The sequence below is a fragment of the Cervus canadensis genome, chromosome 3 (assembly GCF_019320065.1).
Source record: "Cervus canadensis isolate Bull #8, Minnesota chromosome 3, ASM1932006v1, whole genome shotgun sequence".
NCBI classification, from domain to species: domain Eukaryota; kingdom Metazoa; phylum Chordata; class Mammalia; order Artiodactyla; family Cervidae; genus Cervus; species Cervus canadensis.
The window spans coordinates 18093081-18112663 of record NC_057388.1 but is presented as its reverse complement, the minus strand read 5'-3'; the positions used below and the strand labels follow the sequence as shown (position 1 = coordinate 18112663).

The 19583-nt window shown below is 36.5% G+C and overlaps 1 protein-coding gene across 1 annotated transcript in view; it reads left to right on the top strand.

The window, feature by feature from the left end:
• THSD7A (thrombospondin type 1 domain containing 7A) overlaps window positions 1-19583 on the top strand; it is a 452526-nt gene that overhangs the window by 352140 nt on the left and 80803 nt on the right. Inside the window, exons 8-9 of the mRNA XM_043462735.1 lie at window positions 5440-5674; window positions 10533-10648. Coding sequence (XP_043318670.1) covers window positions 5440-5674; window positions 10533-10648 — 351 coding nt within the window. The remainder of the gene's footprint in view (window positions 1-5439; window positions 5675-10532; window positions 10649-19583) is intronic.

Here is a 19583-nt window from a genome sequence, read left to right as displayed (position 1 = left end):
AAAATAATTTGAATACAATTGCTTTTCATATAATCTTTGAGTAACTTTATGGATAAGGCAATGGCACCCCACTCCAGTACTCTTGCCTGGAGAATCCCATGGACGGAGGAGCCTGGTGGGCTGCCGTCTATGGGGTCGCACAGAGTCAGACACGACTGAAGCGACTTAGCAGCAGCAGCAGCAGCATTATGTAACCTATTATTTTGTGTATTGGCAGTACACAAAAATGTCATAAAATGACTTTTACTAAAATATTGTCTACTAAAATTTGGAAACCAAATCACAAATGGCATAAGTGAAGATAGTTAATATAAAAATATTTCTTTTCAACTTGAAAATAAAATTCTGTGTATGTATCTTACTTCAAAAGCCTTGACTTTTGGTTAAATAAGATTAATAATTTGCTTTTAGATTTGTTTGACACTTTGATGTAAAAATCTTCTTTGTATCTTGTGAAAATACAGAATGGGTCCCAAGAGCTACTTTAGAATTATTTCAGGAATTCTAAAAGAATTCAATCCTTTAACACTTAAGTTTGACATATTTTTGATATAAATAGTAGTATATTGAATTTTTTTAAAAATTGATGTTATATTTATGACCTTCTCCATTTTTTAACTCATGTTGCAGGTTCCTAACAAACTTTGTTTAAAAGGAAAAATGCTTTTCAAAGTGTTTTCCACTAAGTATAACAACAACTTCTGTTAGTTCTCATTACAGTCAATTATCTTTACAAAGCAAGATATAAGAGAATATTTATTTTTGCAGAGTTCAGAGTGACCTGATAGTATAACTTCAGCTAAGTGTTAGTGTGTCTTTACACCTTCTTTGTACTTGCAGAAAATAGATGCAAATTGAAATAAAATTATGCCAATTTTTCTTCACATAATTAGTAGTCCTCAGAAGTTTTACTTTGCAGTATAAAACATTGAGGGGATGAATATTTCTGTTTTACCTTGTTTCATTTTTACAGTGAAATGATTTTAGTTCTGAGAACCAGGAAGTACTTCTATTTCCTCTAGAGGAATTTGAAGAGATCAGGATCTATTTTATGTGCACATACTCACATAACTCTGACTTCTAAGTAAATACTGCCACTTCCGCACCTTCCTGCTACTGACTTTGAAAAAGCAGTTCTGCTTCAGTCTGTTCCTACATGACCACCACTTCAGTCTGTTCCTACAGTCCTGCAGGACTTATACAGACTTTACTGTGGGATGTCTTTAGTCCCTTACTACAAGGGGAAAAAAACGGAGGGGATGGTGGCTGCCCCAGTGTCTCTTGAGGTTCTCTATGATTAACGCACTTCCAGTTAAATTCCCTGAAATCATGCCATTGCCTTTCACCCACCAGTAGTCTGCTGTCAAAGGTATTACGGCTGCAATAGCAGGCAAAGTTACAAGTATCTTAAAATTGTAATTCACAGTACACTGTAATAGCCTCTTCTTACCCTGAGCCTAGTCCACTTTTTTATCCTTATGGTCAGTTACTTCCCTGTGTGAACTCTGCACTCCAGTTGACTGCATCAATATTGCTAATTCCCAGGGTCATACCTGCCTGAGTGCCTTAGCTTTTATTTAGTTTCTCTTCTGCTTAAATTAAATTTTCTCTTCCTTGTCTCCCTTCCCAGAACTCTGCTTATCGAACTCCTGTTTCTCCAAAAGTCATCTCAATGCCTCATCTCAACAACCTTAGTCATTTTTAGTATCCCCCAAACTAATGTAATTTTAAACTTTTGAATCCCAATTATACTAAATTCCTCTTTTAACGTAATTGTCATATTCTTTATCATTATATTATTGCATTCACCTAGAATTGTACTCAATTCTTTGTTTATATTATCACCCCTATACTTCTCTCCACTGCATTGTAAGATCCTTGAGAGTAGCAAGAATTATGTCTGTTTCTAACCCCTCTAGACTATCCCCTGAAGCATAGGTAACCATTGCATATTGCAGTCAGTACGTAGGTATTCAATTAATGTTTTGAAAAGGTTCTATTTTAAAAAACCATTTGTTTATTTTATTTATTTCTTTAGCTGTGCCAGGGTCTTAGTTGTGGTATACAGGATGTTTAGTTGCAGCATGTGGGACTAGTTCCCTGACCAGGGATCGAACACGAGCCTCCTCCATTGGAAGCTCAGAGTCTTAGCCACTGGACCACAAGGGAAGTCCCTGAAAAGATTCTTTTTTTTTCCTCTCCAATCTGTCATCTAAATTGTAAGGACTTCAATGCCACACTCAAAAACAACATAGCTCTGTTAAATGTCTCTTAACCAAAGTCTTTTGGGCTTGATGGTAGGGAGGAAAAGTCATTTGTAGTTTCTGAGAGAAGTTTTGCATATTATAATTGGCATTTTTGTATGAACATGAAAGTTTACTTATATAACAGAATTTCATTATCAGAGTATTATAAAGTCTTTCCTTTTGGTGAAATGATAGAAAGCCTAAATAGTCACATTAATATGAAGCGTATATTTTTATGTATAAGAGGGTTTTTTAAAAAAATACGCTTATCACTAATTTTGTCACAGATGACATTTTATAATCTCGTACTACAGGAATGGGAATATTCCCAGATGTCTGGAATTAAATCTTCCCATAAATAATAAATAAATTCAGTATCATATCTATCAATTTTTCAACCATAAAAGTATTCCCTGAACAACATGACAATGCTGCAGTGACTGATTATCCAAGCCATACTTTCCAAATTGCCACATCGTTGTTATAATTAAGACCACACTGGGACTTATCTGTGCAAATATCTTGACATACACCGAAAATGCTGATGTGGCTTTAATGTGGATTGGGGCAAGAAAATAAATAGTCTTTATGTTTGTAAACTTAACAGTTATCTTGCAGTTATGCTGATGTTGTAGAAGCTCTTTTCTTATTATTTTTTTCAAAACCAACCAGCCAATTCCAATGTCAAAAACAATTCAGAGTTTTAAAATCATAACTTACATGGCATACATATATTCAAAGTAAAAATGGGGTAAGTAAAAACACATTATTCAATTGAGGAGGGGTAATTTCACTATTAAATAAGAAGATATAGTTTTAAATGGTTATGTAAAATGAACACATTTTTCTACAGTTAGAATGTGTTTTCCTGAGAAATACCATTGGATAAATCTAGAGCCTCAGGGAAGTGGGTAATAAGAGTGCCCCAGTCCAATTACCAGGTTTAGGAGTTGTCCCTATTCAAATACTAAACTTCTTGCTCCCAGGACTGCTGAGCTGTGTGATGGAAGATAGGATATGAGCTGTGACAGATGTTTTCACCTTCATGAAGCAGGGGACAGTAAGGAAATGTTGTTTAATACAGGTTATTCTGATGTTGATCCCATGTTCAACACTGCATAAGTGACTAAATTGCAGTTAAATTATCACATAAATTGCCTACTGATTTATATGCTGAATAGAGGGATGTCCTTAGTCACAAATGAAATGATACCTGAAGATCAGCTCAGGGTGTGATTTTGCTTATTACTTTTACCCAGATCTCAAACTTTAGGAGCCATCCTCCTTGTTAATGTTAGTAGCTCAGTTGTGTCTGACTCTGCGACCCCGTGGACTGTAGCCCGCCAGGCTCCTCTGTCCATGGGATTCTCTAGGCAAGAATACTGGAGTGGGTTGCCATTCCCTTTTCCAGGAGATCTTTCCAACCCAGGGATCGAACCCAGGTCTTCTGCCATATTAAGGTCACTAGCTGTTGAATCACTTTTCTTAATGTTTTTAAACTTTTTAAAAACTTGCTTTCCTAATATCCAAAACCCACCTCCTATTATGTTCAGTATTCCTCCATTTACTGTCACAAATATGTGTGATGAACACCCAGGGATCCACCATTCCATGTGAACAACCAGTTATTTTCTATTCTTAAAATGAAATCCAGAGACTACGTAAGTGTGACTAGAACAAATTGTCAACAACGTAAACAATAAGTTCCTCCCAATACTCTGTTTTTAATAGGATAAAGCTTTTTATTTTCAACGCGGCATTACAAATAGCATTTAGGTAAAAACAAAAAAACACCGGACTACGCAAATTCCTAACTGCTTCTGTGACTGCATCGTTTAAGCTGTCTGGACTCATCCCCTTCATAATTTTTAACTTGTTCAGCAGCTGTGGATTTAAAATGAGATCCCACCTATAAAGTACTTATAATGGGGCCAGCATGTTAAAAAAGATTTCCATATTGACAACTCTACAACCACATTCTATTGATTAAAGGACACATGTGTTTTACTCTTTTTCATCTCTGAAATTACTGCATCTTATATTAGGTTCATTTTAAAATCACAGTGGCCAAACAGCAGTTATAATATAGTCGTCATTGCTAGTACTTGGGAGTTTCATTGTTATTCCTGAGAGCAATAGCAACCCCATACTATTTCTACCAGAAACAAAGAAATAAAAACAGCTAAGGGCCATTTGAGGAAGGAAAATAAACCTTCCCTTGGTTGCTCGCTTAAACTTTTCATTGGCAAACATCTTCTGGTACAATTAAAATAGAGCCACATTAGAACTTAGAAATGGGTACCAGTATCCTGGAAAAAAACCCTGGAGACAACAGGGAACACTCTTTAAGAAGTCCTGGATAACCAATGCATGTGATGCCACAGAGATGTTATATGTAGGAGAACACAAACTTTGATGAGTGTCAACTAATAAGCTACTTGAAAGATTTGGATTCTAAATATAAAGAAGTTTTAGAAATACCTTCCCTTTTAATGGATGTAAAAGTGGTACATTTTTTTAAAAGTATTTAAATAAGTCATACAAAGCTATTTGGGTGAGCATACAGTAAAAATTAGAGTTGATAAAAAAAGCATTGTAGTTTAATTTGCAGCCATTTTACTCTCTCTGGGACACATAAAATGATGGTCTATCTCACAGTCATTCACACATTTTAGATTTGAAGAAATATGGTGTATTATCCTTAATACATGTATAATGTATTCTTCAGTGATGCCATGGAGGGTCAGAAAGCATCTATTGATTTAAAATCATCCTAAATCCTAATTCACTGAAATAAAGCAGCACTTTGAAACCTAGAATTAAGACTTTCAGTTTGATGGATATCATTTGTGAACATACTGGGTTTCCCCCATCTATAGATTCTCAATGTCCATGTTTCCTCTGGTTAGGAATACATAGGCTTTGTTTGTTCCTCATTTTCATCTTCTCTAGAGAATAATGGCCTGTCTTTGAGGTCCTCCTGAGTCCCCCAAGCCGATTATCAAATATACCAAAAAGTTTTAAGTTTTAAGCCAGACAGTGCCATTCACGTGATTTGCCCTCCTAGCAGTGTGGTGGCCACATGTGCTAGTAAGTGGCCGGTATCATTCTTATTGTTAATTCCAAGGAACAGAGAATGATAAGGTTTCTGTTGGCACCATATCTAATCTGCTCATACCGTCTGTTTTTGTAGGTGGAGTTCAGTGCCCAAACAGCAGTGCTTTGCAAGAGGTACGCAGCTGTAACGAGCATCCCTGTACTGTGTACCACTGGCAAACCGGTCCCTGGGGCCAGTGTATCGAGGACACTTCAGTTTCGTCCTTCAACACAACTGCAACTTGGAACGGGGAGGCCTCTTGCTCCGTTGGCATGCAGACAAGAAAAGTCATCTGTGTGCGGGTCAATGTTGGCCAAGTGGGACCCAAAAAGTAAGGACTTGAAAACAACAATAGTTAACTCCTGTGGCCAGCCATCTAGGGATGGGCCCAGGCTTCACTTGCTTCATGAAATGAAATGTTTGGTGCTTATCATACCTGATCTCAAAAGTAAGACTTCTCTGTTTCGAAGGCAGCCACTGATAAAGTTATAACAGCTTGTACCTGGGATCCATAAATTCTGTAGAAATCTCTCCATGTGGTACCTGCTTTCAGTGTTATAGTAGCACTTTCTGCTTTTATTGAGCTAGTGAGGCAGTGAAAGAAGTGCTCACCCTAGGCCTGGCTGATCAATAGTGACAGTATCCAAAGTCCTAGCAGTGGAGGTCATCCATGACCTGTGTACCCGTAGGCTGTGGAGGCTGCCCGTCTAGTTTAATTGGGCAATAGCCTTCTATGACCTGCCTTTCATTTCCCTTAGAAGGTACTGTATCAAAAATACTGAGGCCAAACTTGCTACATCTTTTAATGGTTAAATGAATAAACCATTTACTCCCAAGAGAGAGCCTTAGGATAGGATGAGGGTTAGAATAAGCAGAAAAAGCACCAGTGTCTCACTGTAGTTAACAAGTAGTGTGATAACATGACAAACAGTTTGCTAGAGAACCCGAGAGTTGACATATTGTATGTGCCTTGTGAGAAAGTAAAAAAAAAAAAAAAAAATCAGCATAAACTGGGCTAATCATTTCTTGGAGAAAATTAATAAATCAGCTATAAAAATATACTACGAGGAAGAAAACTCTATCATTTGCGATTTAGACAGCATCCGTCTTTTTTTTTTTTTTTTTATTAGTTGGAGGCTAATTACTTCACAACATTTCAGTGGGTTTTGCCATACATTGATATGAATCAGCCATAAAGTTACACGTATTCCCCATCCCGATCCCCCCTCCCACCTCCCTCTCCACCCGATCCCTCTGGGTCTTCCCAGTGCACCAGGCCCGAGCACTTGTCTCATGCATCCCACCTGGGCTGGTGATCTGTTTCACCATAGATAATATACATGCTGTTCTTTTGAAATATCCCACCCTCACCTTCTCCCACAGAGTTCAAAAGTCTGTTCTGTACTTCTGTGTCTCTTTTTCTGTTACCATCCGTCTTTTAAAGCTCATATCACCTTAGCCATGAAAAACATGAAAAGTTAAACCCATCAGTTTTGCACTGGTATAAAAATGGCCTCATAATTTCTGAAAACTTGGTCAAGTACTCAAGTTTCATGTGTGGTCTTAAACATACTACTTAACAGATTCTGGCTTCAATTTTCAAAAATATTTGCAGAAATTTAATGAAAACAAAGAGTAGTAATGTAAGCACTCAATAAATCTTAGAAATTATTTTCTCTTGGAAAATTCAAGATACTTCTTAGTGTTTCAGAGAAATGATAATAATGTAACTGATATATGACAAACTCCAGGGGATAAGTAAAAATCTCATGATGACTTGTTTTTTTCTAATGCCCAGGGTTCTGGACTTTAGTAATATTTTGCCTCATCATTTAGTTAGAAATTAAGAAACATGCAAAACTGATGGGTTTTACTTTTCATGTTCCACATGGCTAAGATGATATGAACTTTAAAAGATGGATGCTACCTAAATCCTCAATGATAGAGTTTTCTTCCTCTTTGCATATACTTTTATAACTGATTTATTAGTTTTCTCCAACAAATGATTAGCCCAGTTATGCTGATATGTTTTTTTGTTTGTTTCTCACAAGGCACATACAATATGTCAACTCTGGGTTCTCTAGCAAACAAGTATGTAGTTAGAAAATACATGCCAAAAGATTTGAATAAATTGAGAAACTATTCCATATGCTTCATAGGCAGCCCCAAACCAATATTTCAGTAAAAATGATGCTAAATTTGTCATGAATGTAACAAAGGATATTAATGTGCAGTATATTAAAAGTCAATAACAGTAACAGCAAAAGTGGAAGTCCCAAGTTTTGAGGATTGTGGGACTTGCAGGGACAAGCAAAGGGGCAGAAATATTTGCTGCAGGGGGTTATCACCTGACCAACTTGTCATGGTTCAGATTGGAGGGTTATTGTTCTGAGCTTCTATGGGTAAGCTCACTCTGTTCCTCTTTTGCAGTTTCATTTACCTTTTAGATGTTACTGTTATATGTTCCTTCCTTATGCAAACTACAGAGTTTTTTCCTCAGCAGTGGATGTACATACACGCAAGCCTATGTGTGGTAAAGCCTGGTGGATTAATGTCATTAAATCATTCAATAGAAAGGATATCCTGAAGCCCCAATGTCAGAGCACCACAATAATCCATTAAAAATGCGCTTTACCCTTGCCGCCTTTATTCAATGACCTGGATACAGTATAGATTTGTTAAATCAAATGAGTTTCCTTTGCCCTTAAAGTTCTAAAAAATAAAGCAAATGCTGTGAATTCAAAAGAAAATATTACTACCCTTATGCCTAAATATGCTAGGTTAAATTCAGTGACTGCTTTTCCGTACTAGGCATTTGAAACAAAAATGCAAATAGAAACCTTGTTTTAAACTCCTCTTAATAAAACAGATTACTGTGCAATGGTAAAATCAATGTTATTGATCTTATCTATCCTCTGAGTAACAAACTTCAACTCCTATCACATCTGTTTAATTTGACCTTGAATAAGATTTGGGGGAAAATCAATTCCTTGATTTAAACCACAAACACTAAATACAAACAGCACAAAGGAGAAAAGAAGCATGTTGACTGAACCAATTGCCTCACCAAAGGAAGTCTGAATTCATTTCATTGGATGTGATCTAGGCTGTATAATTTATATTGGTCTGTTCATGTAACAGCTTTGTTGTTGGTAATTTTGTTCTCCACAGTTAACCAAATATCTTGCTGAGGAAATTTCTAAACTAAAATAGAATTTTTGAGGTTGTCAATGATAGCATTGTAAATTCCATTGATTTATTCAGAGTTAAAATTTGAAAAGCATGTAATTGAGTAATGCTCTTCCATTGTTAAAGTTCTAAAATTGCCTCATTGAGAAGGAATGCCTCCAATAATACTTACTAATCAATAATTCCATAGTTTCGACAAGAATTAACAGGATGATTATATGTGAGGTTTTTCCATATAATGTTTCCTGGTTAAGAATGTAGGTTAACTTATAATTCTAGTGATTTATAATCTCAGTTGTAACAAAACATTAACTTCTAATGATTCTTATCTAAATTTCTTTTCTGTTCACGACTTTGAGTAGGCATAGCAATTAGGAAAATCCAAGCGTATATTCAACATAAACCAGAGAGAATATTTCATTTTGAAATGTTGAATCCAATGAATTTTTAAAATCCACTTTCAGATAAAGCCTGGTGTTACTGAGTGAGCAAAAAAAAAAAAAAATCTATCTGTATAGTTGAATAGAATATAATACTTATGGATAAAATAGGAGCATAAATAAAAACTTACAGATATATAAAAAATGAAGTGTCAGCAAAGTGCTATATAGAAATTACGGGAAGGAGAGTAGTGATGTTGATTTATTCACTCATAGTTCAGTTCTGAAAACCTGATTAACTTACTTGTTGGAAGACAATTTATCTTGACCTACAAGAAATTTGACTTCTCCTATGGGGAGTATTTTTAAATTCCATTTTTCACTAATTTGCCAAGTTATTCCAGCAACAGTTATACTGGTTGATTCATTTCTTCACTGCCTCTTAACTTACTTGTCAGAGATGTATGATATCACCTCAAAAGAAAATTTCTTAGGAATCAGAACATTACTTTTAGTTACATGAATTATGTTTTATGTTTTGTTGTCCTTAGATGCATCTTCTAGTATTAATAACATTTGATTGCTAATGGTAGTAGACTCAGATTGTGAAGATGCAGAAAAGAATTAGGAAATGTAAAAATCATGTAACAAGTACACAATAAACAAAAAAGTATATTTAAAACTCAAACATCAGCTTCCTAAAATTCTTCTAGGAAGTGAAAACCTTATAAAGCATAAGGCATTTCAGTGTTTTGTCATTATTTTTCTTCATGTCCCTAATAATATATTTTATATTTTGGTGTTTTTGAAAAATTATGATTAAGCTAATTTTACTATAATTTATGTCAAGAACACAATGTTTTGTTTTTCTTTAAATTACTTATTGACTCTTTTTATTTATATCCATTCACTTTTTTTGTTCTAAAAATATTATAATTTATAAAAATATCTAAAATATTTAAAATCCAGTAGATTAAAACTTGGAAGAAAATGGAAGAAAAAATAAGAAATACAGTGAATGAAACCAAGAACAGAACAAAAATTGCTTATCTTAATTAGCTATATACTTTATTATTTTATTACTTATTTTTATGACATTCATAGCTATAAATACAATATTGGTTTTTGAGCATGTACTATCGATAGACTATGCCATTTTAAGTTTTTTTTTTGCTAAACATATTTTGTAAAAATAAAATACAGGGTAGCCTGGAAAATTATGATTGACAGTAAGCCTATTTAGTTATACAAAGGTGTAGAATTGGTTCCTTAAATTAGTAATTTGAACTTTCATAAATTTCTTATAAGGCATGTTAGAAAATGCAGATTTAGTAATAGACTGTTAAAAATGGATAGAGAATAATTATTATATTTTCTCCTACATAGTGCAATTACTATAATTAAATTTTAACTTCCTGCCTTGAGAAGCTTTATTGAGGTTCAGTTCAGAAGAATTATTTTAGTTGTATACTTCTTGTCAAAAAGTAGAAAGAATCGTGGAGGTTGAATACTACAGATGGATGACTGTTTAGCAATTTTAGAAGTAAAAATTCTCAAGATAGAAATTACCTGGTTCTGGATTAGTACAGAGGTCTAGTGATTTCCCTTTGCTTTTCCTAGGTGTCCTGAAAGCCTTCGACCTGAAACAGTGCGACCCTGTCTGCTCCCTTGTAGGAAGGACTGTATTGTGACACCGTATAGTGACTGGACATCTTGCCCTTCCTCATGTAAAGAAGGTATGCCCTGAAGAGTTCTGAAGGCAGTTCACCCAGGAACCCTCTCTCTAGGCCTCCAAGTTCCTCTGGCTGAGCAATGTTTTGATTCTTATATGGGGCTGGCTCTGTGATCCTGGATTGGGACAAATGCCATGAAATTTGGATTTCCTCCTAGAAAATAATACAGGTTGTAGAGTACCAAACAAATAAGTCAGATGAGTTTTATGCCAAAACTGACTTAAATAATGGTGTGATATAGACCTAAGTGAAAATATTCTAGATTTTATTATATTCATGTTTCCTTTAACATTGATTCTACAAGAATGTGTAGTGGCCTTGTGTATTTCAAAAAGAATACACAATGATTTTCTGAGTACTCATGGTTTTCAATCTACTTAGGTGCAAGAAATAGCCATGGGACCTGATTCACTACAGATTCAATTATGTGACCCAAAGGATGGGAATAAAGGAAAGAGGGAAACGATCAAAGTGTACCTCTGCCAATAGTTAACATGCCATGAGGCCTTTATAAGATGAGGATTTGTTCCCAGTTTGGTTTGGTCTTTTCTTGGTATGATTGTTCTGCAGTGTGTGGGTCATCTGCGTGGCGGCCCTATAGTGGGGCTAATGGCGACCTCCTCCAAGAGGGCTTGTGCCACACGCTTGAGGCCCTTTCTTACTGCCGCTGAGAAAGACGCCCTCACCCTCCAGGTGACTTGTACAGAAAGTGAACACCTTTTCTCTCAGTGTCACAAATGACATTGTCTCCTACTTTTTATTTTACTCTCCTGACAAATAGAGATAGTTTATCTTAAGTTTCTTTTATGCTTCTACTTGTGCTTCTTGACTCTTACCATAGGGATTAATGTAAGAATCAACTTCTGGTTTAACAACTGCTTTAAATTACTGGATTTTTTTTTTAATCCTGAAGATATTACATAAGGTTATAAACTTCATAATTGATTGTTTATGCTCTGTGATTATTTTATACCATTCAAATACGGGTTCCTTTTTATGCTTTTTCTATTTTAAATACATTGATATATAAAATAAATCACAAAGTGAGCAAGAATAGAAATACTTTCCTCTGTTATTTCATTCTTTAACATCTTATTTATTCACCTATTTATTTCTTTTTGGCTGAGCTGACTCTTCATTGCTGCACACGGGCTTTCTGTAGTTGCTGCAAACAAGGGCTCCTTTTCTTTCCATGGTGGGACTTCTCATTGAGATGTCTTCTCTTCTTGTGGAGCACAGGTTTCAATAGTTGTGACATTCAGGCTCAGTTGCTCTACGGCATGTGGGATCCTCCTGAACCAGGGATCAAACCCATGTCCAATGCTTTGGCAGGCAGATTCATTTTTTTTTTTTTAAATTGGAGGATAATCACTTTGCAATATTGTCTTGATTTCTGCCATACGTCAACATGTATCCACCATCAGTATACATATACCCCCTCCCTCTGGAGCCTCCCTCCCACCTCCCACCCCATTCCACCCCCTTAGGTAGTCACAGAGCACCAGTTCGAGCTCCCCGTGTCATATAGCAAATTCCCACTGGCTATCTGTTTTACATACGGTAATGTACAAGTTTCCCTGCGACTCTCAATTCCTCTGGATTCTTAACCACTGGATCAAAAGTCTTTTAAGGCATTTTAAAAGCTTTGGGACAAAAAGAGCATTAACTCTTCAAAAATGTTAATGACTTTAATCTTATTGATATAGTCATGTCTTTGTCTGTCATTTTTATCCAGATTTTCTTCTTTTATCTTCCCTTACTTTTTTTTTAATTTATTTAGTTTTGATTGAAGGATAATTGCTTACATTATGGCATTGGTTTCTACCAAACGTCACCATGAATCAGCCGTAGATTTACCCATGTCCCCTCCCACTTACACATCCCTCCCCCCTCCCTCCCCATAGGGTGTTTTCCCCTGAGTCATCAGCAAATTCCCATCTGCTATCTATTTTACACATGGTAACGTATGTTTCCATGTTACTTTCTCCATACCTCTCACCCTCTTCTCCCTGCCCAACCTCGTCCATAAGTCCATTCTCGGTGTCTGGGCCTCCACTGCTGCTTTTGAAACAGGTTCATCACTACCAGCTTTCTAGAATCCATATATATGCATTAGTATATGATAATTGTTTTTCTGACTTACTTCACTCTGTGTAATAGGCTCTGTGCTCATCCACCTCATTACAACTGAATCTGTCTCCTTACTTTCTTAAAAACTAAATAGCATATGATATCACAGAACTTTAACATTTGTAAGTACAATTTTTGAAAGTAGAAAAAAATTTTGCCTCTTCTTTATATTGGACATTTTTTCATTTTGAGTAAAATATTTCAAAATAACAGTTCTCTTGGTCTTAAGTATTTTAAAGAAATAAAGTAGGGACTTCCCTGATGGTAGTGGTTAAGACTGGGTTTCCACTGCAGAGGGCACAGATTCAATCACTGGTCAGGGAACTAAGATCCTACATGCTGCATAGTGTGGCTAAAAAAAAAAAAAAGCCTGGTGTGATTATATTTTTAAAAATTTTAAGAAATTAGCCATAAATATTCCATTAAACTGATTCTAGAATAGCCCTCCTAAAAATAAGGAATCAGGTAAATATCTCTCATTTCATTATACCTTCATTTGAAACTAATTTGGGATATTGAAATGTGTCCAAGAATTAGGTAATAGTTTAGTAGCCTATGAATTTGTTATCTTATTATGCATTATCTGTGTCTGGAAAAGGAAGAAAATGGATATAACTTATTAAAAACCTATAATTGGAAATTAAATAACATGATTTTTAATTTGGTCTCTGCTGATGCTTTTTATAGCACTAAAGCTGTTTTACTCTTCTCTGACCATTTATAAAATACAAAAAATTTTATATGACAAACTGTAATAACTTATATAAGGCACTTAAAAAAATTTTTACAGATGAGGGAACAAATAAATTGTAAATGCTCTGCATGTGTTAATTAAATTAATACTCATCTGTAATATATGTATAAATACGTATTGCATTTCTAATTTATTGATTACTGTATTTAACTAACACTTTGATGGCCCTACAGAGAAGAGCATCAAAGAAGCTTTTGATCTCATTTAAAATATAGAACTATTCTACATAGATCAGATAATGTAAGACTTGGATGACTCAGTAACAAGATTTAGTGGTAAAGCAGAAAGAGCTCTAGGGAAGAAACAGGGAAAATCTGTTGTGGGAGCAAATATCAGGGGAAATCTTGCTGAAAAGAAGGGAGAAGAGACCTTTTTGAAAGAGAGAATGCATAAAAGAACCCCAGGTGATCAAAAGCATCAGGAAAAGTGTCAGTGACCATGAAAAAGATGGACTGTTCAAAAGAAAGTGGGATCCAACCCACTGGAACTTGGAAGGTCTGGGGGAAAAGTCAGAATGTGAAGTTGGAAAATTGAGGCAGGTTGTAGAAGATTGAATTAGACTTAGGTGGCGCTAGTGGTAAAGAACCTTCCTGCCAATGCAGGAGATGTAAGAGATGCCAGTTCCATCCTTGGGTCGGGAAGATCCCCTGAAGAAGGAAATCACAACCCACTCCAGTATGCTTGCCTGGGAATCCCCATGGACAGAGAAGCCTGGTGGGCTAGAGTCTATAGGGTTGCAAAGAGATAGACATTACTGAAGCAACTGAACCTGCATGCATAGCAGGATACAATTTCTAGTTTTTGATTGAACGTAAAAATGAGTAGTGAGTTTCATGATGTGTGTGTATATGTGTGTGTGTTGTATGCATCAGTAAACAGGGAAACCAATTTTCCTGATATCAGGAAGCTTATTTTCTGGTAGTATGAGACAGAAAAGGCATTTAATGATTGTTCTAAGGTCTTGATGCTTGTGAAGGATCAAGTGAAGGATGCAGGGTAGGTAAGATGTGAGGTTAGGTAAGATGTGAGATCATTTTGGAGAATGGAAAAATGGCCAAGTTAAGTAACATGTACTAGAACTTGTAATAGGCAACATGGAATAGCCATGTAGTCGTTCATTTTAAAAGGAGTTGCTCAACACAGTTGCCACTGTTTCTTCAGCCATGTTTAGCTGCCTGAATGAAGGGAAGGTGTAGGAAAATAATTAGCATTGATTAAGGTCAGGGCTCTTCTAGAAGAGCACAAGAAAGGGAGAGTGGAACAGAAAGTCAAGAGTGTTTTCAATGGAGTACTTTTAATAATAATGGAGTATGGAATCTAAGGTGGGTTGGGATGGAAGTAAGGTCATGAAGAGGATGGTATAGTGAAAAAAGTAAGATTGGGAGAGTGGATTGGCAACCTTTAGAAGTTTAAAGAATTTTACTAAAATTAACTTTAACCTTTAGTATAGTAGGTAAAGTGGAAGGTTAGGTGGAATGGCCATAAATTAAGGTGTTTAAAGATGAGAATGTACAAATATTGATGGAAGATATCATCAGGGGATGACAGAAGAGCTAGTAATAAATGTAAGATGCACAAAAAAAAAGTCATTGGAGGTGAGGAGGTACAGCAATTCAGAGCCTCCAGTACCTTGAATAGAATAACTGTGTGGATGCCCAAACCAGCAGAGTGGTGGCAGGGGTAGGAAGAGAAAGGATTACAGTGAGGGATATTCTAAAACCATTAAGTAATGAAATGTTAGTTGATGACTGCTACAGAGTAGATAGATGATGGTAAAACTGATGACAGGAGCTTCAGAGGAGTTAGATATTATTGAATTAGTTAGTATCACCCACTTAATGGACCTGAATGTGACCAAACGCCGGGAGACAGGGTTGGACAAAGGAGCCTGGTGTGCTACAGTCCATGGGATCACAAAGAGTTGGACATGACTTAGCAACTGAACTACAACAGCGTTAAAACGAGGAGATAAGACAGAAATGGCTAGGTAGAGCCCACCTCCACTGACAAAGAATGTGAAGGGAAATTTCTAAGAAAAGACAAGCTGATAGACAGTGTGCCGCTTTGGGTTGTTGTTTTCATTAGCTCAGTCATGTCCAACTCTTTGCAACCCCATGGACTGCAGCATGCCAGGCTTTCCTGTCCTCCACTATTTCCCAGAGTTTGTTCAAACTCCTGTCTATTGAGTTGATGATGCCATCCAACCATTTCATCCTCTGTCGTCTCCTTCTCCTCCTGCCTTCAATCTTTCCTAGCATCAGGGTCTTTTCCAATGAGTCAGCTCTTCAAATCAGGTGGCCAAAGTATTGGAGCTTCAGCTTCCGCATCAGTCCTTCAAAGGAATGACTGGTTGGATCTCCTTGTAGTTCAGCAGACTCTCAAGAGTCTTCTCCAGCACCCCAGTTTGAAGGAATCAATTTTCAGTGATCAGCCATTTTTATTGTCCAGCTGTTAGATCCATATATGACTACTGGAAAAAACATAATTTTGACTATATGGACCTTTGTCAGCAAAGTAATGTCTCTGCTTTTTATTTGAGATGCTGTCTAGGTTGGTCATAGCTTTTCTTCCAAGGAGCAAGTGTCTTATAATTTCATGGCTGCAGTCACCATCTGCAGTGATTTTGGAGCCCAAGAAAATCAGGTCTGTCACTGTTTCCATTGTTTCCCCATCTATTTGCCATGAAGTGATGGGACCAGATGCCATAATCTTCATTTTTTGAATGTTGAGTTTTAAGCCAGCCTTTTCACTCTCCTCTTTCACCCTCATCAAGAGGCTCTTTAGTTCCTCTTCACTTTTTGCTATTAGGGTGGTATCATCTGCATATCTGAGATTATTGATGTTTCTCCCAGAAATCTTGATTCCAGCTTGTGCCTCATCCAGTCTGGCATTTTGCATGATGTACTCTGCATATACGTTAAATAAGCAGGTGACAATATATAGCCTTGTTCCATGTCCTGTTCTCACCTTTGGGTACAATGGTGGAAAGATTAGAGGATAGAAAAGACTGAAAAATTGAATTAGGTTGTGCACAGCATTATGCTGTGATCCAGGTGATGATGGAAGACATGCAGGGGGAATTGGAACTGCTAGTTTGTCAGGGCGAGTGATGTGAGATGTTTATTTGGGATGGTGTCTCAGCAGAAGGTACTGACTGCTGTAAAGTAAAATGCGTGGAGCCACTAGAATACTGGTCTCCTCTGGAGCTCCGAGGTGAGTGGCCAAGGAGTACAAGAATGCCAGTTCAGGAATCTGCTCTCCTGTGAGCAAGAGGTTCCGAGAGGTGGGACTGTGTTTGGCCAAGCTCAGACCATCTCACCACCAGCAGGTGAGCTCTGCCTCTTCTCTTTGGCAGCTCTCTGTTGAGTCTCCAAGAACAAAAGCCTTTCAGAAATCTAAACCTAGACACTCAGACTTAAAAAGAATAACTATCATTGTGTATTGAGGGAAAAATGAAAGACGAGGGGGTGGCAGAGGAGGTTGCTATTGAACACCAGTGCCAAGATGCTTTGTGCGCTGGGAGAAGCCTTTTCTGTTTTGCCTGTAGACTGCTGTAACTGAGAATGAAGATACAATGGTTTTATAGAAAACTTGTCTTTTGTTGCAGGGAAAATAAAGCAATGACATGTCGTTAGCTTTTCATTATTTGATATGAAATAGGAATGACGCAAGCTCCATTGAGATTACTCTGACTTCCACATACAATTTATAAATGTTTAAAAAGTTGAATGTTCAAAGATAGATAATAGCAAAAGAAAAGTAATTCAGGAATGGGGTTTTTCTTTGAAATGTAATTCTATAGGTAAAATTTACATTTTATAAGAGTCTTGAACTTATGAAAATGGGGCTCTAGCCTCCTTTTTAAATCATTTTAGATAAGTAACATTATAGTATAGTATTGCAGAAAGAAACAGCAGAGTAGCTTAGGGTTCCAGAAAGAACAGAGTAGTTTGAAATGTGTGTGGGTATGTGGGTGTGTGTTAATCACTCAGTAGTATCTGATTCTTTGTGACCCCATGGCCTCTGTCCATGGAATTCTTCTGGCAAGAACACTAGAATGGGTTCCCTTCCCTGGGGGATCTTCCCAACCCAGAGATCGAACCCAAGTCTTCCGCATTGCAGGCAGATTCTTTACCACCTGAACCACCAAGGAAGCCCCTCTCTAATGATAACGTCTTGAAAAATCAATGTTGATAAACATCAGTATTGAGTAGAGAGTAGTTTAATCCTCAAACCAGTGTACTTGTTAACTTTTCCAAATTTTCTTTACAAAGAGGCTTATTAAAGATGGAAAACATTTATGCATATAAATTGTTTGTAACTCATCTTAAAAAATCAATACTTTTGATCAAATAATACACTTGACTGCTCACAATCTGTTTGCTTCTTTTCTTTTTTTCTTACTACATTTATTGACTTGAGGGCTGGAAGGGATATTGCTGAGTCGCCTTTTCTAGTTTGATGCTCTCAGGCTGTATTCTTCTAGAATTACCCCCGATGGGCTCAAAACTGCTTTTACATTTTACTTTTTGCATGAAATGTTTCCCTTTCAATTTCTTATCCCTGTACTGCCCCACCTGTCATCTACCTCACTTCCAGCTTAACCCAGCTTGGTTTTGCCTGCCCTTTAAATCCTTCTATCAAGAAACTTCTCCAGTGAAATTTACCTTGAATGTCTTAAGATAACTGAAAAGTGTGTAGCCGAGTGAGAGATTATATATCCTCTGAGTCTCTGTGACCCATTACCACATAACTAGGTTATCCCTTTTTTCTCTACCTATCCTAGGCAGGTATTTTCAAGTATAAACACTACAGGAATATTCCTTTATTTTTCCCATGCTCATTATTTCCAATGAAAGTGATACCTTGTTTTTTTTTAATTAAAACTAAAGAACAGACTTAGTACCCAGATGAATAATTCTATAAGGAAATGGATAAAAAAGAACAGAAGATGTTAATTTATAATCCGGTTGAAAAGAAGTGAAATGAATGTGTTTGCTCATTCAGCAAACATTTATTAAGACTTTACTCTGTGTGATCATTGCTCTCCTTGCTGAAATACAAAGATAAATGGAAACTGTGTATGTATCCCCATCACATGCAATAAGTGGTATAAATGCAATGAACTGAACTGAACTATGAACTTTTCAAGTTCCACATGTACTAACTCAAGTAATTGGTAGGGAAGCTTCCATTTTATTTATTAAACTTTTTTGAACATGTGCTGTAGCTCTCCCCTTGCACTCTGATCTGAGGGCTCTGTAGCTGGCCTGAGCTCTACCGTGCTGTTTCGTTGCGTGTATAAGTAATTCATTAACTGAGAGCTGAGAAGAAATGAATCTCCTAGTTCATAGGAACGTGGATGTCGTAACACTTTCTGTGTAGCTCCATTAAACTTCCTGTCTATGTGTTATGGCTTTGGAATGTTCCATTTTAATCAGGTCACAATTCCTACCCTGTGGCCTGCACAAGTTTAAGGTATTTGAACTTTTTATAAGAATAAATGGATTCCCATTGTGGAATCAATTATGGAAGTGAAAAAGAGTTATCATAGTCTTATATATACCTAGTACAAGCTTGTGGAGATGGTGATAAGGCACTAGAATGTTTCAGAGTTTTATATTAGGAGGCTTTTTGCTTTCAAGTCAGTAAACAAACTAGAATTGAAATACTAACATTTGATTGCTGCTTCCTATCTGAACACCCTGGGTATATACCAAGTGATATCTAGGTAATCTATATGGTACCACTGATGCTAACCTCATTCTCCCCTCCAGTCTCCAGATCCCTTGACCTAAATTCTGTGTCTTTTATCAGCCGGTTAAAAAAAGTTACTGACTCAACAATTTCAACCACCCGGGAAACAAAGACCCCTCTGTACTCTTTCCCTCTTTTTCCCTGTTAAAAAACAAACAAATGTCTTCCTCCTTCCCTCAATGCTAAACAAATGATACGAATGCTCATTCAGTCTTTTAAAAAAGATTAAAGACAGATCATAAATATAAAACATAAGGAAAGTAATAGATAATAGTGTAAAAAAAAAAAAAAAGCATG